The sequence below is a fragment of the Pelophylax lessonae genome (assembly GCF_965119305.1).
Source record: "Pelophylax lessonae genome assembly, chromosome: 4".
NCBI classification, from domain to species: domain Eukaryota; kingdom Metazoa; phylum Chordata; class Amphibia; order Anura; family Ranidae; genus Pelophylax; species Pelophylax lessonae.
In genome coordinates, this window is record NC_138771.1 from 548,634,123 (window position 1) to 548,661,514 (window position 27,392).

Consider the following 27,392-nt stretch of genomic DNA (forward strand, 5'->3'; position numbering starts at 1 on the left):
TTTGCCAAAATGGAAGGGCTTTCTGTCTTGTTTTTCTTTGCCAGTGTCAGCATACCCCTTATCTGTAAAGAATATAAAGAAAAAGATTTTATAAGCAAACCAAACTATCGTTCATTGACAGACGCAGTCTCTGATCTTCATATCAGTAGGGTTATGCTGCCCCCTACAGGAGTAGGACACTAGGCAGAAAAAAGTTCTGGCTATGCCTATGGGCAGTCCCAGGGGGTATACCCTCTCTCTCCCTGCTATAGGATGTCGGCATTAATCCGCCTAGTCAGGAGTAAGGACCTAGTTCCTTGCTGGGATGTCTGGTCCTAGCAAAGTTTTTTTTTTCTAGATAGTAGTTCGCTTTTTCTCCGGATTTTTTTCCTGCTGGATCTGGGCGACGGGCTGGATGTATAGATCCAGTGGCCACCCCAGCCAGCCAATGAGCGCGTGCAGACCTTGGCTGTGCGCTGGGTTGGCCGTGACAGTCCCACTGGACGGGGACTGGCCCCGTGAGTTAAACATCTCGCCAGGTCACATACGACCAGGTCTAAGCCCGAGTCGCAGACCTCCCCCCCCCCCCCCTCCCCCTCACTTCGTTGGAGAGGAGTTCTGTCAGGAGATGGTGCCCGCCTGTTCCGGTATGGGGAGTAAATGTTCCCCTGGCGGATTTTGGGGTGGACGCGGGCCCCTCCCTGGGACGGTCGGACCCTCACAATCCCGGGTTCCCCTCTGTCTTGTCACCCCCGCACTACTGGGGATATTGAGACTTGGTGAGTATTCTTGGGGGCTGGGTCCGAGCTTCAGGCCGCAGGTGCGGATGGGGGGGGTGCGGCGATGGACAAACGATCGTGCAGGGGGGGGGTTTACCTGTCACTCCAGGGCCCGCCTTCCAATCGATCCCGTTCTGGAGGCCGGGGGGTCCCCACTATGGTCCTCAGTAGCTCCGCAGGCTGCCATTTTCTTGTAGCCCATGTGCTCTGCATGACGCAGCGGCCATCTTGGTACACCCAACGCCATTTTTCTGTTTGTTTTTTTTTTTATTAGGAATCACTGAATGGGAGTTCCTGGAGGTGCTTTTTGTGGGTGGAGCCCCTCCCTATGCCCTGGTGCTGATCTTCAGATCTTTCTTCCTGGCTCGAGATCGCTGCTGACATGTGCTGTGCAGACGTTCTGGGCCTCCTGATGCATCTCTGGTGTTGGGTGGTGAGTCTGGGGGGGGGGTCTCTCTCTCTCTCTCTGCTGGGGCTCTCCAATGCACTCTGCCTGACCTCTTGGGGGCGCTGTAGCACGGTGGGACAATTTAAAAAAAGAAAAAACTTTTTGCTGAAGGGTTCCTCTGGTGCAATATGGACCCTACAGAACATGTGTCCCCACCTGACCCCCCCCCCCCCCCCCCGGTAGTGGTCCTCTGGTGTATACTTTGGCTAAAGTGCTGGTCTGCGGATCAGACTTCAAAGAAGGCCTTGACTGATCTACCTTTTCAAGGAGATCGCCTGTTTGGGGCTACCCTGGATTACATTATCAAAGGTCGCACAGGGGGTAGGAGTATCTCTACAGCGGCCTAACAAGGGTAGGGTCCCTCCTTTTCAGCACAAAAGAAGTTTTTTTTTGTCTCTCAGGGTCAGTTGATAAGCCAAAGCCTTTTAAGACTCCCTCGGGCAGTTCCAAGTGACCCTGGTCTGGCAAACAAAAATCTAGTTTCTCCAGACCGGAGGACAAGGCCACTTTGGTCTGAAGGTGCGCCCACACCCGTATCTGGGGTGGGGGGGATGTCTTTGCCGATTCCCGGACCTGTGGCTATCCCGGATACAAGACAAATGGGTTCAAGAGGACATTCGGTCCGGTTACAAGATTGAGTTTCGATCCGTACCACTTGTAAGGTTTTTCCCTTCCAATGTGAGAATGTCCCCGAATCGCTTACAGGCTCGGGACGTTTTCAGGGCTTTTATTCAAACCTGTTTACGGTCCCCAGGAAGGAAGGCAGGCAAAGTGCGTCCGATCCTGGACCTGAAGCCACTGAATTGCTCCATGCGAGTTTAAAAATTCAAGATGGAGTCAGTTTGCACGGTGGTGGCTTCCCTACATCAGGGGGCTTTTCTGGCTTCCATAGACATCAAAGATGCCTACCTTCACATCCCAATATGTGCAAGGACACCAACAGTTTCTCAGTTTTGCTGTGGGATAGGATCACTATCAGTTTGTGGTGTTACCCTTTGGTCTTGCCTCTGCTCCTTGTGTTTTCACGAAGGTGTTGGCTCTGGTCCTGGTCCTGGTGCTGTTGCGACAGCGGGGGATATCTGTCCTGGGTTACCTGGACGATCTGCTTCTACGTGCAGAGTCTCCCACGGTGCTGGAAATAAATTTGGAAATCACCATGGGAACTCTGGAGGAGTTTGGGTGGATTCTGATCCTTCAGAAGTCATCCTTAGTCCCTTCCATGAGACTGGACTATCTGGGCCTGACTTTGGACTTGTCCTCAGCCAGGGTGTTTCTTCCTCTGGAAAAAATTCCAGACCGCAGTTCAGCTGTTGCTGTCCAACAAATTGTCATCCCTTCGGACCTGTATGAGAGTTCTGGGGCTGATGGAGTCGTCCCCCAAGCGGTCTCCTTCGCTCAATTCCACACAAGGATCCACCAGAAGGAAATCCTTCTCAAATGGAACAAGAATCCAAATTCCCTGGACAATCAAGATCCAGGTGACCAGGGAGTCCCTGATATGGTGGCTTCTGGCCCTGATGCTCAAGCTAGGGAAAACGGATGCCAGTCTGTCTGGGTGGGGAGGGGTTCTCAGCAGGTTGTCTGCTCAAGGAGTCTGGTCCCTGAAAGAATCTAGGTTACCGATCAATGTTCTGGAGCTGAGAACGATCAGGATTTGCCTAGTCCACTGGACCAAGCATCTGCAGGGTTGTCCAGTGCACATTCAATCGGAATATGCCACAGCCGTGGCTTATGTCAATCACCAAGGGGGGCACCAAAAGTGTCGTTGCGGCCTTGGAAGTGGCAGGCATCCTTCGATGGGCGGAAAAGCTTTGTTCTACCTCTCTCCGCTGTTCACATTCCAGGAGTGGAAAATTGGCAGGCGGACTACCTCAGCCGACAGGCCTTGGATGCAAGGGAATAGTCTCTCCATCCGGAGGTTTTCCAGCAGTTGTGCCTTCTTTGGGGCACTCCAGGTGTAGATCTGTTGGTATCTCAGATCAACAGGAAAGTGCAGAGGTTTGTGGCCCGCTCCCAGGACCCTCTGGCAGACGCATTGGTGGCCCGTGGGGTCAGTATCAGCTGATGTACGCCTTTCCTCCTCTCAAGTAGTTGTAAAGACTTCTTCGCAGGATTGAGGCAGAGGGATTCTTGTGGCTCTGGACTGGCTTTGCCGAGCTTGGTACGCCGACCTGGTCAGACTAGTCGCAGACGCTCCTTGGAGACTTCCTCTCAGGGAGGATTTACTGTCTCAGGAGCCAATCTTCCATCCTGCTTTACGGTCGCTGGCTTTGATGGCTTGGCTGTTGAAAGCCAGGTGCTGAAGGATAGGGGTTTGGCTGCTTCAGTAATTCCTACTCTGCTTAAAGTGAGGAAAGCGACTTCTAGGAAGATCTATCATCCTATGTGGAAGTCGTATATTGCGTAGTGTGAGTCTCTAGGGGCTCCCCCTCGCTCTTACTCGGTGGCTCGGATCTTGGCTTTCCTTCAGTGGGGAGGTGATCAAAAGTTGGCATTGTGTACTACTATCAAGGGTCAGGTCTCGGCCTTGAAAATTTTTTCCCAAAGGCCATTAGCCATCCATTCCCTGGGGATGTGACACTTGGTACCTCCGGTGCGGCCTCAGTTGCCACATTGGGACCTTAATTTGGTGCTGTCTGTTCTTTAGAAACCTCCTTTTGAAAGTATTTGGGAGATTCCTCTGCTTACCTTATCTGAGAAGGTGGCCTTCTTGGTGGCTATTACTTCTGCGGGCAGGATGTCAGAACTGGTGGCGTCCTGTCGTTCTCCCTATCTGGTGGTTCACAGGGATAAGGTGGTACTTCGTCTGGATCAGTCTTTCCTTCCGAAGGTGGTTTCCAGTTTTCACTTGAATGAGGACATCGTGTTACCCTCTGTGTCCTAAGCCAAAACATCCTAAGGAATTTGCACTGCATACTCTGGATGTGGTTTGGGCAATCAGGGTGTACTTGGCATCTTTGAAGTTAGAAGTCAGATTTGCTCTTTGTACTCACAAATGTCCTGAAGAAAGGGCTGCCTGCCTCTGCTGCGACTATTTCCAGATGGATCAGGCAGACAGTGGTGCAGGCTTATTCAGTTAAGGGTCAGGTTCCTGCTTTCCCTGTTAAGGTGCATTCTACTCGGGCGCTTAGAGCTTCCTGGGCTTTTCGCCATCAGGCATCTGTGCTTCAGATTTGCAAGGAGGCTACCTGGTTGTCTGTTCATACCTGCACAAAATTTTATAAGGTGTATGTGCTGACATCTGCAGAAGCCTCTTTTGGCCACAAAATTTTGCATGCTGCTGTTTAAGGGGGGGGGGCTTCTTAATCTTCCTTGAGGGTGTTTAATGTTTTTTTTCAGGTGGGCCTCATCTTGTTGGTCTGATGAATCCTATGTTGCCTGGATGGCTTCTTTTTCTGCTGTTTCCCACCCTCATTTTATGGCACTGCTTTGGGACGTCCCTACTGATATGAAGATCTGAGTCCGTCAATGAATGATAGAGAAAATTGGATTTTTGTCTTACCGTAAAATCCTTTTCTCTGAAGTTCATTGACGGAAGCAGTACCCATCCCTCTATTTTGAGTTGGGTTGGTATCATTTTCTCTGACACTGCTTTGATACAAAACTGACATCCTATAGCAGGGAGAGGAGAGGGTATATACTCCCTGGGACTGGCCATAGGCGTAGCCAGAACTTTTTTTTTTTCTGCCTAGTGCCCTACTCCTGTAGGGGGGCAGCATAACCCTACTGATATGAAGATCAAAGACTGTGTCCGTCAATGAACTTCAGAGAAAGGGGTTTTACGGTATGACAAAAATACAATTTTTCATTACTGACAGAGCTGGGCCAATTGGTATCTGGCACAGGGGACATCCATTCCCCTAGGTAAGCTACTACTCCAGCAACTTGTAATTTTCTTTTCTTTCAATTTTGGGGAAGTGAAAAGAAGGTAAGTAAAAGTATGTGCTGGTGGGGAAGGCGAACCTGTTGCTTTTTCAAATCTGGGTAAGCATAACTTCTCTTCAAGGAGAACACGACAAACTGCTTGGCACTTGTGACTTTACTGCCTCCATCAAGTAAATACAGCAGAACAGAGTGTTTAGGTGAATGATGGAAGATGTTTAGTAGATATTTGTCTTAAAAGAAAGTCAACAAATTAGTCATTCATCCAACAGAAGATTTCATAACACGGCTGCTTAAAGAAATTGTAGATAGAGTTTAAAAAAAAATAAAAAATCTGTCCATGCAAGAATGCAAGACAGCAATATTTATGACTTACATTGCTGAATAAAACTACTGATTTATTATTTTTTTCCTAACAGTATCTTACTACATCTGTATGCCTCTAACCTAACAGAAATGAAATCTTCGGGTCAAAGCATCTCTTCTTTTTGTAGTCTTTTGTTATGTAGGACCACAGACTAAGCTTACTTTCAATTAGCTGTTTTGTTGGTACACACACACACCTTGAGATACAATGTCTGACACATGCACACACCTTGAGATAAAATGTCTGACACACACACACACACACACACACCTTGAGATAAAATGTCTGGGGCGCGCGCACACACACCTTTAGACAAAATGTCTGTTCTTTGTTAATGCTTCCAATTTCCACTTTTCCAGCCACCGATTTAGCTTAATACAAAATAAACATATCTGTTCTATAAAACATTAATAGCCCGACACCTTCGCAATTTCAGTCCTCCAGTCAGCAGTGGCGCTTCCACTAATACTCTGCCTCCCTTTACAATTGCCTCTGTGGACGGAAATGCCGGGTAATGGCAAGAAATGTCTACACCTAAGAGTAGTGATGTTGCTGTGACCTGCCAGGGAACATCACTCTGTCTAATGGATGTTCACTTGAAACATCACTTTCCACTGAAAATAGAAATGGCACCAGTAAGACTGTGAGGCAGGATCAGTGCTACTCATGATTCTTTGATCCCGGGTTCTTGATGAGGTAAGGGTAGATAAGGTGATGATCACTCAGCTCTCATCTGTATTTCAGTGCTTTGTATCCCATCCTTCTTTAGATCTGTAAGATGAAACACAGATAACTACAGTGCATATTCTCATGGAGGAAGGCAATTTGTTTAAATTGTTTCACAAAAAAAAAGGGGGGGCACAATGCCAAAGCAAGCTTTATTGAATGGAAGGGAGCCAAAAGCAGACTATGTAAACTATATTGGCAAGTAAATTATTAAGTCTTCAGTTTGTTGGATGTGCCCACACACTGGCTGCTTAAGGATAAACCAAAGTCCACAGAATACTCACCTCTATTCCAGTGATGCAACCTTGCTCACCTTCCCCCGGATGTTGGCATTTCAGCCTCCTGGTGGACCAGTATACATTCAAAAAACCACTGTCTATTCTGCAATGAAACAAACTTGCTTGCCTGTTTGCAGTTTATCTGTTCTGCAATAATAATAAAAAAAAAAAAAAAAAAACTGCCTGCTAACAATTAGTTACTAAAGGCTTAATTCCACTTTAACGGAATCTTTCTTCAGAGATGGCTTAAAGGATAAGTTCACCAAAAAAAAAAATAAATATAAAAAAAATATATATCTATTATATAAATGCACATCTCTTTGTAGGTAAAAATTATTATTTTTATTTGGAGCCTGTAAAGCATGGCACCCTCAATCAGCAAATTGCAGGTGCCATGCAGGACTCCTGCAAACTTTGTCAGTGGATCTGTCGGCTCGTACCTCACATGGGCAGGTAGATACACACATCATTTTATTGAGAACTACAAGCCAACAGCTGCAAAGGCTGTCAGGAAGTGTAATTTTCAAATTAACAGAACACTGTAAATAGATGACGTTGTGGGCCATTTTTCAGATTGTGGCAGTGAGCAGGAGGAGACGATCCCCCTCCCCTCACTGTCAAATGAGGGACTCGGGAGGAACGGGTGCAATTGTAACGTGTTACACCCCTGAATATGGGTGTAACATTTAACATGTTGCAAAAGGTGAACTTATCCTTTAAAAGGAACCCTGTCAAGATATAAATCATAGGCTGCTATTGCTAATTGTCTTCTATTGCTTATTGTCTTCTAAGAATGCTAGCTGTAAAGCTATCTCCAGCTTTAATACTTTGAGTTATTAATCATTTTGTTTCAGTTGAGTGATCGTTTGCCAATTAATTTCTAAAAGTAAAAATGTCAGTCTACATAGTTCCCTTTATAGCTTGTTTCCTTAAAATGAGTCAGTACTGTTACAGCTTTTAGTTGCCTATTAAAGCGGTTGTATCCCGCTTTTTGACACTTTTACCTACAGGTAAGCCTATAATAAGGCTTACCTGTAGGTACAAATAATATCTCCTAAACCGGCACGGTTTAGGAGATATTTACAGTGCATGCAGCCGCATGCGCTCTGAAGGTCCGGGAGGACCTTCAATTAACTTGCCGGGAGCTTGCCTGGAAAAATCACTCCCGCGCGCATGCCAATCAGCGCGCTGGAGCCGTCTCTTCCGGCCAATCAGCGCGCCGGAGCCGCCGAACCCGGAAGAGACAACGAGGGATCATGGCAGCGCCCGCATCGATGTCCGGGGGTCCGTGTCGGGGCTTCGTTTTAAGGTAAGTTAAACATAATGGGCTAGTATGAGATGCATACTAGCTCATTATGCCTTTGTCTTGCAGGGTTTTTTTTTTTATTTTTTTTTTTCATAGGGTTTACAACCGCTTTAAGATTAAATGATGGCTTTGGAGAGCCAAACTGCTAGGTACAGCTGTATTGGTAAAAAAAAAAAAAAAAAAATCTGAAAGGTTACATTTTGCCTCAAACTGTGAAAATATCAAACTGCTGCACTCAAAAATTCCTTGAATAATAAGGAAATGCCTAAATATACAGTACAGACCAAAAGTTTGGACACACCTTCTCATTCAAAGAGTTTACAATTTTCATAGTCATGAAAATAAAGAAGAGTCACACTTCAAGAGGTAGTCACCTGAAATGGTTTTCACTTCACAGGTGTGCCCTGTCAGGTTTAATAAGTGTGATTTTTTGCCTTATAAATGGGGTTGGGACCATCAGTTGTGTTGTGCAGAAGTCAGGTGGATACACAGCTGATAGTCCTACTGAATAGACTGTTAGCTGCTTTTTTCTTGCCATAATACAATTTCTAAGTACAGGAAAATGAGTGGCCATCATTACTTTAAGAAATGAAGGTCAGTCAGTCCGAAAAATTGGGAAAACTTTGAAAGTGTCCCCAAGTGCAGTAAAAAAAAAACCATCAAGCGCTACAAAGAAACTGGCTCACATGTGGACCGCCCCAGGAAAGGAAGACCAAGAGTCACCTCTGCTGCGGAGGATAAGTTCATCCGAGTCACCAGCCTCAGAAATTGCAGGTTAACAGTAGCACAGATTAGAGACCAGGTCAATGGCACATGGAGTTTTAGCAGCAGACATCTCTAGAACAACTGTTAAGAGGAAACTGTGTGAATACAGTGGGTACGGAAAGTATTCAGACCCCCTTAAATTTTTCACTCTTTGTTATATTGCAGCCATTTGCTAAAATCATTTAGGTTCATTCTTCTTCCTCATGAATGTACACATAGCACCCCATACTGACAGAAAACACAGAATTGTTGACATTGTTGCAGATTTATTAAAAAAGAAAAACTGAAATATCACATGGTCCTAAGTATTCAGACCCTTTGCTGTGACACTCATATTTAACTCTGGTGCTTTCCATTTCTTCTGATCATCCTTGAGATGGTTCTACACCTTCATTTGAGTCCAGCTGTGTTTGATTATACTGATTGGACTTGATTAGGAAAGCCACACACCTGTCTATATAAGACCTTCCAGATCACAATGCATGTCAGAGCAAATGAGAATCATGAGGTCAAAGGAACTGCCTGAAGAGCTCAGAGACAGAATTGTGGCAAGGCACAGATCTGGCCAAGGTTACAAAAAGATTTCTGCTGCACTTAAGGTTCCTAAGAGCACAGTGGCCTCCATAATCCTCAAATGGAAGACGTTTGGAACGACCAGAACCCTTCCTAGAGCTGGCCGTCCGGCCAAACTGAGCTATCGGGGGAGAAGAGCCTTGGTGAGAGAGGTAAAGAAGAACCCAAAGATCACTGTGGCTGAGCTCCAGAGAAGCAGTCAGGAGATGGGAGAAAGTTGTAGAAAGTCAACCATCACTGCAGCCCTCCACCAGTCGGGGCTTTATGGCAGAGTGGCCTGACGGAAGCCTCTCCTCAGTGTAAGACACATGAAAGCCCGCATGGAGTTTGCTAAAAAAACACCTGAAGGACTCCAAGATGGTGAGAAATAAGATTCTCTGGTCTGATGAGACCAAAATAGAACTTTTTGGCCTTAATTCTAAGCGGTATGTGTGGAGAAAACCAGGCACTGCTCATCACCTGTCCAATACAGTCCCAACAGTGAAGCATGGTGGTGGCAGCATCATGCTGTGGGGGTGTTTTTCAGCTGCAGGGACAGGACAACTGGTTGCAATCGAGGGAAAGATGAGTGCAGGCAAGTACAGGGATATCCTGGACAAAAACCTTCTCCAGAGTCCTCTGGACCTCAGACTGGGCCGAAGGTTTACCTTCCAACAAGACAATGCCCCTAAGCACACAGCTAAAATAACGAAGGAGTGGCTTCACAACAACTCCGTGACTGTTCTTGAATGGCCCAGCCAGAGCCCTGACTTAAACCCAATTGAGCATCTCTGGAGAGACCTAAAAATGGCTGTCCACCAACGTTTACCATCCAACCTGACAGAACTGGAGAGGATCTGCAAGGAGGAATGGCAGAGGATCCCCAAATCCAGGTGTGAAAGACTTGTTGCATCTTTCCCAAAAAGACTCCTGGCTGTATTAGATCAAAAGGGGGCTTCTACTAAATACTGAGCAAAGGGTCTGAATACTTAGGACCATGTGATATTTCAGTTTTTCTTTTTTAATAAATCTGCAACAATGTCAACAATTCTGTGTTTTTCTGTCAGTATGGGGTGCTATGTGTACATTCATGAGGAAGAAGAATGAACCTAAATGATTTAAGCAAATGGCTGCAATATAACAAAGAGTGAAAAATTTAAGGGGGTCTGAATACTTTCCGTACCCACTGTATCTGCTAGGAAACCACTGCTAAAGAAAGGCAACAAGCAGAAGAGACTTGTTTGGGCTAAAGAACACAAGGAATGCACATTAGACCAGTGGAAATCTGTGCTTTGGTCTGAGGAGTCCAAATTTGAGATCTTTGGTGAACGGATGAACTGGTTCCCACCGTGAAGCATGGAGGAGGTGTGATGGTGTGGGGGTGCTTTGCTGGTGACACTGTTGGGGATTTATTCAAAATTGAAGGCATACTGAACCAGCATGGCTACCACAGCATCTTGCAGCAGCATGCTATTCCATCCGGTTTGCGTTTAGTTGGACCATCATTTATTTTTCAACAGGACAATGACCCCAAACACACCTCCAGGCTGTGCAAGGGCTATTTGACCAAGAAGGAGAGTGATGGGGTGCTGCGCCAGATGACCTGGCCTCCACAGTCACCAGACCTGAACCCAATCGAGATGTTTGGGGTGAGCTGGACTGCAGAGTGAAGGCAAAAGGGCCAACAAGTGCTAAGCATCTCTGGGAACTCCTTCAAGACTGTTGGAAGACCATTTCAGGTGACTACCTCTTGAAATGTGACTCTACAATTTTCATAGTCATGAAAATAAAGAAAACTCTTTGAATGAGAAGGTGTGTCCAAACTTTTGGTCTGTACTGTATGTCCATATGATGCGCTGTTTCTAACTGAAACATGATCCAAAGTATTTGTAACAATAGTTTAAAAATAGATACGGTGGGTTGACTGCCTAGGCCGATGAATACTGTGGTTTGAACTTCTCATATGTACGGTGGACTCAGTTTCCAAGTGCATGTGCCCTTTAACAAACTGATGTATTGAGTACTGTTATACGTAGGTATGGTCCGTAGGATTAAGGTGCATCCAACTCCTGGCTCCTTATTTTAAATTACGCTTGCACAATCAAAGTCCGTCAGCTGGTATTTCATAGGGAGGGACGGTTTGGTTAGGGAGTTGATTTTTTTTTTTTGTCTAGGTAGACTCCCCCAATGGGGTGGACACTGGACTAGTTTCTGTGTTTTATTGTTGTTTGTCTTTTGTTCTATGCTTTCTTAAAATCAAAACTAATATACAAAAAAAATGAAACCTAAAAATAATTCTCAAAGTATAAATAGTAATAAAAAAGTATAGCACTTTATACACAGTGTGGAGTACTATGTGCAACAATACAAAGTTTTGTATGCTGTGATATTATCATACATATGTGCCAGAATGCATAAGATTAAAAAAAACCTGCTCCAACAAATAAAAAATTAGATTGTATAGTTGTTCCAAAAGTCCATAGATAATATTTGATGCTCCAGCAAATCTTGTGCTTGATTTGCAAAATGAATGTGTTGTTTCAACTTCCCACATGTGAATTATGGTGAAAAGTGTCCTTGTGCAAAAAATTATTCCCAAGTGCATGTGCATCACCACCATGCTCAAAACAAAAGATTGACCACTTACAAGATGGAATGATCCCACTAAGATCACATGGGCATACATGAGATCACCTCTAAGGGTAGGTTGTCAGCCGATTTCAGGAGATGGATCCAAGCTCATGTCCCCCACAGCATGTAGTGGGAAAAGCAATGAAGAATGCTCATAGTGCATTAATGTATAAAACTACGCGTTTCCTCTCAGAAGGCATTAACTGGAAATGGGGGTTCCATTGCCAGTTTATGCTTCTGGGAGGAAACACGTCGGATCCAGTAGTGTGATATCAACCCACACGGACCGTTCTGGAGGCGGCTGTGCAAAACTTGATGACTATCTGCTCAATTCAAACAACCATGTTGCAAGTGCATTTTTATTTTTTACTAAACAGTTTTATACATGAATGCCCTATGAGCCCTCTGTGTTGCTTTTACTACTACATGCTGTGAGAGACGTGAGCTTGGATCCATTTTCTGAGGCTGGCTGACCACCTACTCTTCAAGGTGATCTCATGTATGCGCATATGATCTCTAATGTCCCTTTCACACATTCCGGTCCGTCGGCGGACTCCATTTATCTCAGCAGGGATCGATCCGCCGATCCCCCACTGAGCAGGCGGGTGGCAGCTGTGTCTCCGCGCTGTGTGCGGAGACAGAGCGGTCAGGTCCCCGCTGTTCTCTATGGGGGAATCGGATGGGAACGTACCAGCTGTCCATTCTCATCCGCTGGACAGATGGAAAATAGGGTTTCCATCCGTCCAGATTTGATGGATCGGATGTCAGCAGACATCCAATCCCATCCGCTGGACAGATGGAAAATAGGGTTTCCATCCGTCCAGATTTGATGGATCGGATGTCAGCAGACATGTCTCCGCTGACATCCGATGCCCCATAGAGATGCATGGGGTATCCATTCAGTTCCGTCAAAAAAAACGAACAGGCTGATCTGAACGATTCGCTAGTGTGAAAGGGGCCTTAAGAGGATCATTCCATCTGGTAAGGAGCCAATCTCTTGTTTGGAGCACAGTGGTGATGCACATGCACTTTAGATTTATTTTTTTGCACAAGGACACTTTTCACCATAATTCGCATGTGAGAAGTTGAAACCATACATTACATTTTATGCAAACAGAGCACAAAGGTTGCTGGAGCACCAATTATTTATGGACTTTTGGAACACCTGTACAATGTAATTGTATTTGTTTTAGCAGGTTTTTTAACCATATGCATTCTGGCACATACATAGGATAATAGCACAGCATACAAACATTCTGTATGTATTTTAGCACTTTTTACAGTGTGGAGTACTATTATTTTTATGTTTCATTTTTGAATCTATTATTACATATACTTTGGATTCCATTTGCGTTAGAAACAGCACATGATGTGGATATATATATATATATATATATATATATATAAAATAAAGTGTAGCTGTATACCTGTTTGGAAAAGTGTAGAACTGGCACATTTCGAGGAATTAACACATGTAATATCAGTTTGCAGAGGTAAAATGGAGCAATGCATAATATTAATACATCGACCAGGTCTAAGATGCGTGGCGTTTTAATTGGTAGAAACAATATTAGCATTTTTTTTTTTTTTTAGGTAAATGTATTGCAGGCCAGTCTCCACGTTCTCTGGTGTTTAGGGATTATAATTAAACTAAGGGATTTTCACTTGATCTTTTTCTTCTGTAAATTCTCTATACTGCATGTTCCTTAATGTAACTGTAATAACACATTAAAATAGTTAGAAAGATGGGTTAAACAAATCTACCAGAGGGGTGGGTACTGGGGAATTATAGCTCTACTGTGAAGAAATGAAAAAAAAGCATACATTGAAAGGAAGTCATATCATGGCTTTTACACCTTCACTTAAATCTTTTGTTGTAGAGAAGATGTGGTATGTATCATTTACCAATCTTTGATTATTTTAATAGATATTAGAACTGAAACAGTAAAGCCTGGCATATGCCACTGTGGTAGCATGTGCACTGTGAATTAGCCCAGCCTTTTGGGGGGGTACAGCAAGCTTAGTGCACAGTCTACTTTTTAAGCATGTCTCTGAGGCTATTGCTATATTAAAAAACTAAAAAAGCCATCATAGATCCTTTCAATGTAGAGCCCGGTGATCTTGCAGCAAGCAGAGGATGCAAAGTGTGCACTGCTAATTAGGGAGGAGATTAATATGTTTAAATTTACCTCTGCATTTACCAGCATGGTCAGCTATTAGCTGACACTCTCTATTGTGCCCATAACAGCAGCGTTGCTTAGAAATGCTGGAAATAGACAGGTTTACAAAAGATGAACAGAAGGGAGGCCGTTCAATTATACTTTGTACATAGGTCTCCCTGGTGCCAGTTACAGGTCAATTACTCTGTATGCTGGCATGAAGGAGGACTCAATTCTTGACAATGAACTGCACTCTATTTACCAACAACATCCGTAAATAAGGTTTTACAACATTGCAAACTGAAGTTCCTCTTAGACCGCATTCACACTGGTACGACTTGGACCGCGACTTGTCAGCCTGACAAGTTGCGGTCCTCACGCTCCCATTGTGTAGTACAGGAGCCGTTCTAATAGGAGCGACACAAGTCGCTCCGACTTAGAAAAAGGTCCTGTACTACTTCGGGGTGACTTGCAACTTGCATTGACTTCCATTATGTGAAGTCCGTGCAAGTCGCGCTGCACGTGACTTCACAGGTCGCCCCCTAAGTCGGAGCGACCTAATGTGAACGGAGGTTTAAAATCTAGGTTCACACATATGCGGCTCTGTGAGCCGTGTTTTGCGCAGGCATGGCAGCTCATTCATTTGATTGAGCTACCATGCCTCCTGAAACACAGGGAAAAAGTCTCTGCTGCATTTTAGAAATTGCAGCCTGCACTGGAACCGCAAGCGCAGTGCAGTTTCCAGTGCGGGTGCGATTTTCAGTGTGTGCGGTGTGCCATTAGGATTAAAGTAATTGTAAATGATCGCTTTTTAAAACAGCCCATTCAATTTAAAATAGAAATGAAAGGTAAAACGTGTTTTTTTTTTTTAAATCATCACATTCCCTCTGTTCTCAGCTGCATAAGAGCTGGGGGAGGAGCAGCAACAGTATACTGAGCTTCCCAGTGAAAGGCTGTGCAGGACAAGTCTGATCATTGGAGGAGAGAAGACTGAGTTCCCAGCATAGCTAGAGAACTGACCACGCTTTGCTCTTCTGCTTAGTGTGGTCAGTTGAATAGGAAAGCAGAGGGGCTGGCAGGAACACCAGAGATTTCACACAAAGGAAGCACTACAAAGAGAAAAAATGGATTTTTGTAAAATCTTACCGTAAAATCCTTTTCTCTTAGCTCATTGACAGACGTAGTCCTCGGTGATACAGCACCTTCGGGTTATGTTGCCTCCACAGGAGCAGGACTAGACAGGAAATAAAAATGCTCTGGCCACACCCCAGGGGCAGTCCCCGAGGGTATATCCTCTCTCTCTCCGCCACAGCAAATCAGTTATGTCACAAGAGCAGTGCTTAGAGAATTTAACCCAACCCAACTCAAAAACAGAGGGGCGGGTACTACGTCTGTCAATGAGCTAAGAGAAAAGGATTTTACGGTAAGATTTTACAAAAATCCATTTTTCTCTATCGCTCATTGACAGACGTAGTCCTCGGTGATACAGCACCTTCGGGAAGTCCCAGAGCAGTATCACAAATGAGGGGTGGGAAAATGGAAATCAAATCCAAATCTAGAAGGCCCAACCGGTGCCAACTAGAAGTTTACAATGCTCATCCTTAATGATGAGACTCAACAAAAAAAAATTTTCAACAGAAATAAACCCTGGAGGTAGACCACCGGTCTCCTCAAATTGCAGCCTGCAGCACTTTGTGGCCAAAAGAGGCATCCGCCGATGCCATCACATCAATTTTATAAAATTTTGTAAAGGTATGTACCGACGACCAGGTGGTACATACCTGGACCACTGACGCCTGATGGCGAAAGGCCCAGGAAGTACTGAGCGCTCGAGTGGAGTGCGCCCTAACAGGGAACAGAGGACTCTGACCCTTAATAGAATAAGCCTGTACCACCGTCTGTCTAATCCATTTGGCAATAGTCGTGGCAGATGCAGGCAACCCCTTTCTGGGGCCATCCGTGATCACAAAAAGTGAATCCGTCTTACGGAATGATTGCGTAGCTTTCAGGTATACCCTGATTGCCCGAACCACATCCAAGGAATGCAACGCATGTTCCCGATGATGATTGGGCTGAGGACACCAGGAAGGTAGTACAATATCTTCATTCAGATGAAAATCTGAAACCACCTTAGGAAGAAAGGATGGCTTAGGATGAAGTACTACCTTATCCCTATGAATCACTAGGTATGGGGACTGGCATGATAATGCAGCCAGTTCTGACACCCTGCGAGCAGAAGTGATAGCCACCAAGAAGGCCACCTTCTGGGATAATGTAAGCAAGGGAATCTCCCTGATGTTTTCAAAGGGAGGTTTCTGTAGAACCGACAAAACTAAATTAAGATCCCAGGGCGGTAAGGGCGCGCGGACTGGTGGAGCCAGGTGCCGCACCCCCTGGATGAAATTCCGCACCAAGGACTTGGTAGCTAAAGGTTTCTGAAAGAAGATTGCTAATGCTGAAACTTGACCCTTGATGGTGCTCAAGGCTAGTTTCTGCTCAACCCCTTTTTGCAAGGCCAATATTCGAGTCACCGAATAGGTACGTGGAGGAAATCCTAAAGATTCGCACCACGCAATATAAGTCTTCCATGTGTGATAATAGACCTTGCTGGAAGTCGCTTTCCTTGCTTTAATAAGGGTAGGAATGACTGAAGCTCACAACCCTCTGTCCTTCAGTACTTGGGTCTCAATGGCCAGGCCATTAAAACCAGCGACTGTAAAGCACGATGGTAGATTGGTCCTTGAGACCACAGACACTCCCTGAGACGAAGTTCCCACGGAACGTCTGCGACTAGCATGTCCAAGTCGGCCAGGCCGGCTTGACGAGGCTAGCCTAGAATTTCTAGGACCACTGGCGCTGACTGGATCTGAACCAGGCGTCCCTAGAGCTATCTGGCATCGACCATCCAAGAAAGTCCGGTCGTTTTCTGTTCCCACACATTTATCAGATACCGGATTCCTATCAGGAACGGTGATCTTTTCTGGTTGAACCTCAGGGACCGAAGTCACCCGGCTAGAGGCTTCTTGGTCTGTCTGGTCAACCAGATCCGATTCCTGTGGGGAATTGAGACTAATTTTAGGAAAAGGTAAAGGAAAAGATCTATTCAGGGAACAGGGACTACAGCTCCCTGTAGTACTTAAATGTTGGAAGGGAAGAATCGCACCGGTAGTAGTAGTCGATGCTCGATCTAATGTCCTGAATACCGGTGAAAACGTCCCCCCACCCTCAACCCGGGCCTTCAGGCTGTGTAATCCTTTGCTTCGGGTTTGGCTGAGTCGGTCCTCTGTTTGTCCGACCAGCCTTTCTTGAACCCTCCTGGAGGAGTCTTGCCTTTCCCGCTTGTTCCAGCCGGGCGTGCGAACCCTTTATGGGCGGTAAAGAAAGGTCCTCGCTTGTTGCGAGGTCCCTTAGCTTAAGCAGCCTGTGGCAAGAAAGTGCTCTTGCCCCCAGTGGCGTCCTTAATAATTTCATCTAGGGTGGCCCCAAATAGGCGATTCCCCTGGAAGGGGAGATTCGTCAAGGTCTTTTTGGAACCTAGGTCAGCTGACCAGCATTTTAACCACAGCACACGTCTGAGGATTACCGCTGACATAGATGCATGCCCTAATAGGGGGGTAGCATCCAAGGCTGCGTCACAGACAAACTGTAGCCCTTGTATAATCTGTTCCATCAAATCAGATGTTCCCTGGGGGATATCTTTTCCCCTTAGGTCTTGGCGTACCACTCTCGCCCATTCCGTTAGTGTCTGGGAAACTAGACCAATAACAATTACTGGTCTAAATGCTGACCCTATCAGGGAGAAGATAGTGCGGGACTCCGCTTCCATCTTTCGATCCACCGGATCCTTAAAGGACGAAGTGTCCTCCACTGGGATAACCGTGGCTTTATTCAGCCTGGAAATAGGTGGATCCACCACTGGTGGTACCGTCCATTTCTTAATGAGGGATTCCTCAAACGGATAGCGTCTAGCAATACGCTTGGAAATAGTAAAGGTACGCTTAGAATGCTCCAATTCTCCTTCCTGAATTATAGCGGGAGAAAGAACGTCCTCCTCACTGTCTCAGGGAGCTTTACCTGAGATAACAGCCCTTGCAGAGGGACCTGCAGCTGCAGTGACCATCTCTGAATCTGAGTCAGAGGTGTCAGATAATATAGGGGTAGGCGGGGGTCGCTTTCTTAACCCCCGTCCCTGACAGGCTGCCTCCACCCGAGCCACCAAAGACTCCAAAACTGCTGTAAATGCATCCATACTCTGTGCACCGGCGGGTCCCGTGGCCCCCTCGAGGGAAACAGGTGGGGGTATTTGTGTGGCAGGGTCCATGATTATTCCAGTAATTTCCCAGAAAATACAATTCAAATTTAAATAAAAAAATGTTTTGTGTTTTTTTCAGACCCCCAGCGCCACAAAAGCCCCTCAGTGTTACCTGCTAGGGATCCCTATCGATCGAGAGAGAGAGAGAGAGAGAGAGAGAGAGAGAGATAGACCCCCAGGCTCACCACTTGATGCTCAGAGTTCACTGCAACAGGTTACAGCGCTGTGTTCACAAACAGGAAGTCTTTTGGCTGGCTGCCCAGGAAGAAAGGAGGCGGCTCCGCCCCTCTGCACGCCTTCCGGCGCCTCCCCTAGCTCCACGAGGTGTTTGGATCACCTCAAACATGGCCGCCCCCATGCTGGAGACACGAGGCTACGCCAAAATGGCGGCCTCGTGCGATCTAGCAAACAATGGCGGCGGTTAGTACCGAATAGCGGCGTGACTGCAGAGCATCACAACACCTTCTCTACATGGGGATTTAGCCTGGTCGGCGGTACCGGCCCTGGCGGACCGCATGGCCGTTCGGAAGGCCTGCTATCGCTGGAGACTTGACTAGGAAAGCAGTCTACATGTCCGTGGCTACTGACTGGTAGGATACTTATATTATCACAGTAAGATACCCATACTGCCACTAATTACAATCTTTTTAACATGTTTACAATTAGATTGTCAGCTCCCAAACCAAGCCTCCTGGCTTTTTGCACATAAAATCACACTCAAAGTAGGGGATCTGTGCCATGTTATAGGATAGAGGGGAACTCATCCTTACCATACAGAGAGGGGCCCGCGTTCACCACAAGACCCGTCAGGGGAAAAGGGGGAACATGCTACTCACCATACCGGAACCAGGTGGGCAACAACTCCTGACAGTACCCCTCTCCACCGAGGCGGGAGGGCTGTCGACCAATACGGACGCCGTGACTCATGGTCCTTGGCGTTTCAGCGAGACGTTTAACTCGCGGGGTCAGTCCCTCCAGTGGGACTATGTCGCGGCCGACCCAGCGCGGAGCTATGGCCTGCACGCGCTCGTAGGCTGAACTGGGGTGACCACCGGATCTCAACAACCAGCCCCTTAGCCCAGTTCAGCTTTCTTGCTTGAAGATCTCACAGGAACACTGGAGAAAAAAGCTGTCTATAAAATCTTTTTAAGAAAAAAATCCTGCCAGGACCGAAGATCCCAGCAAGGTATCTAGGTCCTTACTCCTGACTAGACAGAAAAAAAACTGATTTGCTGTGGCGGAGAGAGAGAGGATATACCCTCGGGGACTGCCCCTGGGGTGTGGCCAGAGCATTTTTATTTCCTGTCTAGTCCTGCTCCTGTGGAGGCAACATAACCCGAAGGTGCTGTATCACCGAGGACTACGTCTGTCAATGAGCGATAGAGAAAGAATACTTTTTCATACAAGTACATGGTACAGCATGCACATATCAGAAATATGAAATGTTGTGGTAACAAAAACTAGTCAAACTGGTACATGAATCTGTTGGAGGCCAGAGGTGTCTACACTGCTGGCAGCTATGAAATCCAACCCTTGCTGTGAGCGGTCAATGAAAAGCAAGGGGGACCTGATGGGGAACAAGTCAGTTAACCTTCAGGTTCCACCCACCTAGGTGCTTGTCCTTCCTGTGCCATATCTGGGTAATGACATACTAGTATGCCTGTCCCCTTTGTTTACATTCAGCATTTAGCCAGAGAATCTCCTAGCCTGACAGCTGAATGGAGTTGGGCATAAAGTCCTGTGCAAGAAGGGGTCAGATTTATGGCAGCATCCCAGCACAGACATGCCCCACTCTTAGTAAATGCATTTCTCTGTATGCCAACTCAAGGCTGCTCTTAATTACACCAGTCAGATGTGACTTGGACTGTCCATACATTACAATGCTTTAGATAGATCATCAACTGTCTAAATAAGTAACTTCAAGCTCACATCTGCAGATCTCCAGTCTAAGAGTTGTCTGACCCACGTTTTGTATTAGTCTTGGACATGGTCGCCTCCGTCAAGGCAGTTTTCTTTTGCCCGATTTCACTCAAGCCCTCTACAATGCAACATTCTGCCATCATAGGACAAGCAGTCAAGTCTCAGAACAGAGGAATTCATGTGGCACAGAGGACCAGGTTGCCAGAATAAATGCCAGACTATTGGGCTGAGGAGGAGTCCTGGGTACCTTGTTGGTACATGGGCTTGCTGATCGGAGGAGGATAATTTCCTAGTCAACATCCTTTATCTTTAGGCGACTGGGCTATCTTTGCAGCATTGTACCATCCTGCTCCAAAGTTATCTAATTCAGAGTCAGACAATGCCTCAGTGGTGACATACAACATCAGGGAGGAACCAGAAGTCTTTACTGCAGCAAGAAAAGTAGAACCCTGTCTACCTCTACATCCCAGGCATAGACAATTGGAAGGCAGACTTTCTCAGCTGAGAGCAAGTGGACCTGGGGGAGAGGTCCTTACACCCAGATGTGGACCTACACTTTTGTCTCCAGGTACAGGAGGATCCTCTAGCTGCTAGCAGAAGCAGTGGATGCTTTGGTGATTCAATGGAATCAGTTCACCGATTCGTGCCTTTCCTCCCCTGAAGTTTCTTCCTCCACATCACAGGATTGATATGGAGAGCATTCCAGTGATCCTCATTTTTCAGGAATGACCCAGGCAGAGGTGCTAAGTCGACCTTGTAAGACTGTGGGCTCTGCAAGAGTGTCAGGATATTAAGCCTCTAGGATACCATATACTCTAGGATGCCATATTTGGCATCCTGCTTCATGATCGCAGTCTTTAATATCAGGATTTTTGAAACCCAAGTTTTGACAAACAGGTCACTTCTGACTTTGGGATTCCTAAAAGGCTAGAAAGGCATACTTCACTTGGTGTAAATCTTGGATCTTCCACTCTTGGGATGAATTTTCTTCTTCATGCAGCTGAGTCTGGCCAACAATTGGCTGCCAATGCTATTTAAAGTTCAGGTTTCTGCTCAAATTTGTTTCAGAGACTAATTTTGCTTCTTAATTAAGACCTTTGTACAGGGAGTGCCCCATGTAGCTCCCTGTGTGATCTCAATCCGTTTCTGTTTCTTTCTGCTCTTTAGAAACCAATATTTGAACCAACCAATCAGGAACATTTCTCTGTGCTCTCACTTACAAGGTGATATTCTTCATAGCCATGACCTATCTGAAGCCAGTGTCTATACCAGCAGCCTTACCCAGCAAGGAATCGTACGCAGTTTTGCAGAAGGACAAGGTGGTTGGGGCCTAGGACATTCTTGGTAATTTCTGCTTTACACCTCAACACTGTTTTTCCTGTCTGGCTCCAGTTTGACCAAAAATAAATTTTATTTCATTTCATTGTCTGGATGTGGTTTCGGCATGTGAGGGTCTAAGGGTGTATTTACTAAGTAAATAGGCTCTTCACTCTCCAAAGAAACACATGCACGAGAAAAAAAAAAAAAAAAGACGCAGCTCCATATTCTTCTTGACCATTGGGGTTATGCTGCCCCCTATAGGAGTAGGACACTAGGCAGGAAAAATCTTTACCACGCCTATGGGGCAGTTCCTGCAGGCATACACCCACACACTCCAGCTCCATATTCTTCCTTACCATTGGGACTTCCCAAAGCAGTATTTGCATGAGGGGTGGAAAAACGCAGAAAAGAACGTGATTCCCCAAAGGCTAAACTTAGCCAACCAGTGAACATGGAGCTCAACCAGGAACAACTGGAGCTCACCTAAAACACATACCCTCAAAGAGAATATTTTCTCTTTTAAACAGCAGCCTGCAAAACCTTGCGGCCAAAAGACGCATCCGAGGATGCCAACACATCTACTTTGTAGAAGTTTATCAACGTGTGTACACAAGACCAAGTTGCCGCCTTGCAAACTTTCATTACTGACGCCTGATAGCGAAAAGCCCAAGAGGCACTCAGCGCCTTAGTAGAATGCGCCTTCACAGGGAAAGGTGGAACCCGACTCTTAAGTGAATAAGCCTGCACCACCGTCTGCCTGATCATCTGGATATGGTCGCAGCCAATCCTTTTCGAGGTCCTTCGGTGAGGACAAAGAGTGATTTCCTGAAAGATTCAGTAGCCCCCAAGTAAACTCTAATTGCCTGAACCACATCCAAAGAATGCAAAGCAATTTCCTTGGGATGCTTAGGACAGAGTGAAGGGAGAACAATGTCTTCATTCAGATGGAAATCAAAAACCACCTTAGGAAGAAACGACTGATTAGGTAGGTCGAAGTAGCACTTTCTCTGTGGGCCACCAGATAAGGTGAACGGGGCAGGACAGCACCACCAATTCATATACTCTGTGGGCAGAAGTAATAGCCACCAAAAAGGCAACCTTCTGAGACCGTGTAAGCAGAGGAATCTCCCTAATGTTCTCAAAAGGAAGTTTTTGAAGAACAGACCATATGAAATTAAGATCCCACGGAGGTAGCGGGGATCGCCTCAGAGGAGCCATATGGCGGACCCCTTGAATGAAAGTGTGAATCAAGGCATGTATAGCTAAAGAACATTGGAAAAACCCAGCCAAAGTCGACACTTGGCCTTTGATAGTGCCCAAAGCCAACCGCTGTTCAACTTTTTGAAGAGAGGTCAAAAGCCTAGCTACTGAAAAAAGGCGAGGACGCACCCTCAGCGTTTTACACCATGATATGTACAATTTCCACATACGATGATAGATCTTCCTGGAAGTAGACTTTCTGGCCTTCAACAGTGTAGGAATCACTGAATCAGACTGACCCCTATCTTTCAATATCTGGCTTTTAACAGCCACGCCGTTAAAGCCAGCGACTGTAAAGCAGGATGGAAGATCAGGCCCTTGAGACAGCAGATCTTCCCCGAGTGGAAGTATCCAAAGAGCATCGGCGACCACTAATTAATACAATAAGTCGCGCTGAGTGATAAAAACAACAAATAAATGTCCAACAAAATGAATGTCCCAAAAAGTGAATTTAAATTAGTGAATAATGTCGAAAATAATGTTGAGAATCTTGAACAGCCTTCAAAGTCTCTTAGGAAATGTGCTTACCAGAAGGGCAATTTAAAAATTGCAAGATTCATATGCTGAGGTAAATTCACATGCCAAGGTGATCACATGGAGTTCGTGCGTTGGATACTCGATGTATATTGCCATCAAAAGATAAGCGTAAACGTGTGTTTCTATCCCAGTGATAGGAAAGGAGGAGAAACCACCAAACGTAGAGCCTCTTACCAGATTAAAATAAAAAAAATCAGCAGATTACAGATAGGTCCAAATACACCAAATGCCAGCGAGACACCCAAAGACGCCTTAAGACTCTTACCAGACCACAGATATAATGCACAATGTAGTCACTTGATGCACTCCCCCAACGTGTAGATAGGTAGCCTCAGGGACCCAATGACACCGATGGATAAGCCACTGTAAGTTCTCAGTAACCAGGGTATGCCAGCAGACCAGCCCAACAAAGAAAAAGGCGCCAATAGTGTAAAATCTTCTAATACATTTTATTTGTAAAGGAAATGTACTTACAAGCAAGTGATAAAAAAATCGCAAAGGGATGTGAAGCCGCCGGCCAGACGGCAAGGCGCATCCGCTCCCTCAATACGCTTCCGGGGATGACGTTAGCACGCCGTGACCTAACGGCGTTTCGTCCAAGGAGACGTTATCAGACCAACCTTACCAGATCTGCGTACCAAGACCGGCGAGGCCAGTCTGGGGCCACCAGAATTACCTTAATCCCTTCAACCTCTATTCTCCGCCGAATCGTTGGCTGGAGTTTCAGGGTAGGGAACGCATAGATCAGCCGATAATAACCAAGGAGCCACCAGTGCGTCTGTAGTTTCAGCCAGAGGATCCTGCAACCTGGCTACAAATCTCTGAACCTTCTTGTTGAGTCGAGAAGCTAACACGTCATCAGGTGTCCCCCACCGGACACACAGGAGGTGAAACACCTCCGGGTGCAGAGACCATTCCCCCTGATCCAACACCTAACGACTCAGGTAATCAGCCTGACAGTTTTCCACACCTGTGATGTGCACAGCGGAAAGGGCTGGAACAAAATTTTCTGCCCATTTCAGGATCTCGGCCACCTCCCGTGCCGCCAAGACACTCTTGGTGCCCCCTTGATGATTGATGTAAGCCACGGCCGTGGCATTGTCCTATTGAATCCAGACTGGACAACCCTCTAAATGATTTGTCCAGTGACTCAGGCGAATATTGATCAGAAGTCTAGACTCTTCTACTGTCCAGGACCCCTGGAAACACAGCTTCCCCAGCAGTCCTCCCCAGCCAGGAAGTACTTGCCCTAGCGTAGCCAGCAGTCTGGCTGTTGATTGCAGTTCTCTCAGGAACATAGCTAGCTTAAAAAAAAAAAAAAATTTCAACTTTAAATAAAAAGGACCAGCTAAGACCGAAGTCCCAACTGGGAACTAGGTCTTACTCCTAAACTAGGCAGAAACAAACGGAATCCTATAGCAGAGTGTGTGGGTGTATGCCTGCAGGGACTGCCCCATAGGCGTGGTAAAGATTTTTCCTGCCTAGTGTCCTACTCCTGTAGGGGGCAGCATAACCCCAATGGTCAAGAAGAATATGGAGCTGCGTATGTGAATGAACGATAGAGAAAACAGCATTGTTGCTTGCACATTATTGGAAGATGGAAGTCAGCAGAGCTTTATCTCATTTACTAAACTCTGGGGAAAATTCCCTTGAAAAGTGCAACGTCCGTTGCAAAGTGAACAGCCTATTTGCCTTCAGTAAATCATCCACTGCTTCTTTTTAAAAGATTAAATTAACATTTTGTCATCCCGGAGGGTCCCTGAAATGGTACATCGGATTCCCATTCCACCATCTCTAGGTAGCCTCTACAGTCTACAGACCGTTATTCAAGCTTATGGTCTCAAGGTTCCACTCTTTCCTGTCCAGGCACAATCTCCTAGTTCTGCGAGTGCTTTAGGCTTTCAGTGTAAAGTATCTGTTTCCCTGATCTTCAAGGTTGGTCTTCTGTTCACATTTTCTAGGTGTGAACAGTCCCCAGTTGTTTTCATTGGCTCGATTAGCATTTGTTTTTTTGTGTTGTCCACCCAACAGTTGGACTTATTTTGGAGGTCTCGATTATAAATGACTTTCTGTATCCCTCAACATTTTTGTGCTGATGTTGGAGTCTATTGCGAGACACTGGTCCCATCCCTCTGTGATTAGGATCATGCTCTCAGTACTGCTTGCTGCAGAACTGATGCATGCTGGTAGTAGGATGGGTTATCCTGAGCTGGCCAACATTTTTTTTTTTTTTTTTTTTGCGGACTTCCGATTGCCCCTCAATAGACCCCCCCCCCCAAAAAAAAAAAAAAAAGGATTTTTAGAGTTAAAAAAAAAAAAACTTAATATTGTTCCATTCATATTTACACATCATATACAGTAAACCCCCCTCCATTGCAGGGGTTACGTTCCGGACCCACCCACGAAAAGTGAAAATCCGCGAAATAGAAATACCCTATTAAAATACACTGTAGGCATGTTTTTTTTTTTTTTACTGTCACTGTACTTTTAAAAGCATTTTAAGGTCTTTAAACACACTTTTAAAACAATAGAAACTCATTTAAACACGTAAAAGATACTGAGAGACAGAGCAAGAGCTATGGAAAACACAAAAATATTTAATTTTCAATGATTTAAATAGTAAAATAACATTACAGAAATAACCGCAATATACCGGGACCGCAAAAACTGAACCGCGATGGAGCGGGGGTTTACTGTATTCTCATTGTAAATATCCACTTGCATTTTGTTTCAGCCATTACAATTAAAATTGGAGATAGGACTTGACTATCATGTGTCTTAAAGACTGGTTTATTAGTAATTAGACACACACATCAAACGCTCTGCTTATTACCTGATCCAACATTCCTGTCATTCAATAGCTGTGTCTGGCTGTTTGGAAAGATCTTCAGCTCTATGCTGTCTGGAGACTGGGCACTGGTGTGTGAATGCGATGACCGCACAGCATTGAGATACTGAAGCCGAGAGACCTGGATCAAGAACAAAGACAATCAAAAAACAGAGAAAGTGCTCATGAAATAAAGAAGAAAGAGTGATTAGCTACTGGATGCCCTTATGCAGCAGAGTAACGTTTCTGTTCTGCTCAGAATCCACTGAATCAGAATGCTTTTTTAGTCATATGACACGCAGATTAAGGTTTATGGCTCAAATTTCTCTATTTATTATTTATAACTGTTATATAAATAGACCAACATTAACCCTTTGACTGCTAGAGCGGTTTGTGTTTTTTGCGCATTTAAAAAATGGGGGCAAAAACAAAAGCGGGTGGGTTTATGCTCCTCCCATCAGGAGTAGTCTAGGCAGGAAAATTTGAATACACACGCCCAGGGGGCTGTCCCTCCAGGCATAAACCCCCACTGCACAACCCAGCACATCTTTTTGTTTTCTGTCAAGAGAAGCAGTAGACCTAGGTTTCCTGCTGGGACTCCAGTTTTTTCGTTCTTTCTTTTCTTTTATTTCTCTTTACTCACTTGCTAGCTAGTATTCAGGGAAGAATTTCCTGGTGATCTACAAGCAACGATGCTGGCTGGGGCTTCGTAATGGATAATCTAGATCCGTATGGTCCCCCCAGTCTGGCCTATGAGCCTGAGCAGGTTATAGTTCTGACCTAGGCCTAGCCATGACGGTGCCCCCTTGACCAGAGGGGGACGAGCCTGCGAGCGGATGCCTCACCGGAATGCAACAACCTGGAACGCCCCAAGTCTCAGCGCATCCCTTGGCTGGCAGCACCCCCACTTCGGGTGGGAGGCATTCTGCCCGGAGCGGAGCCCACCCAGTCTATGGTATGGTGAGTAACTGTGCCCCCCTTGGCCACACATTCCCAGCATCGTACTTTTCTTCAGGGAGTTCGGCACTTGGCTCCTGCAGTGCGGTCTCAGTTACTCCCTTGAAACATCAATTTGGTGCTCTCAGTCCTCCCTTTGAGAATCTTCGGGAGATTCCCCTGCTTACGCTGTCCCAGGTGTCTTTTTTGGTGGTTATCTCTGTGCGTGGGGTGTTGCAATTGGCAGCGTTAGCCTGTTGTTCACCTTACTTGGTAGTTCTTCGCCCCTGTCCATTGTTCCTTGCAAAGGTTGTCTGTCATTTAAATGAAGACATTGTGTTGCCTTCCCTGTGTCCCAGGCCAAAACATCCATAGGAAGTTGCTTTGCATACCTTGGATGTAGTCTGG

General features: G+C 45.7%; 1 protein-coding gene across 1 annotated transcript in view; it reads right to left on the reverse strand.

Annotated features, from left to right (window-relative positions):
* Window positions 1–5,758: 5,758 nt before the first annotated feature.
* The window catches only part of CNNM3 (cyclin and CBS domain divalent metal cation transport mediator 3), a 44,080-nt gene continuing 22,446 nt past the window's right edge, over window positions 5,759–27,392 (reverse strand). Inside the window, exons 7-9 of the mRNA XM_082254551.1 lie at window positions 26,055–26,190; window positions 13,903–13,979; window positions 5,759–6,226 (exon numbers count right to left, since the gene is read on the reverse strand). Of these exons, the coding sequence (XP_082110677.1) occupies window positions 13,930–13,979; window positions 26,055–26,190 (186 nt within the window). The 3' untranslated portion in view covers window positions 5,759–6,226; window positions 13,903–13,929. The remainder of the gene's footprint in view (window positions 6,227–13,902; window positions 13,980–26,054; window positions 26,191–27,392) is intronic.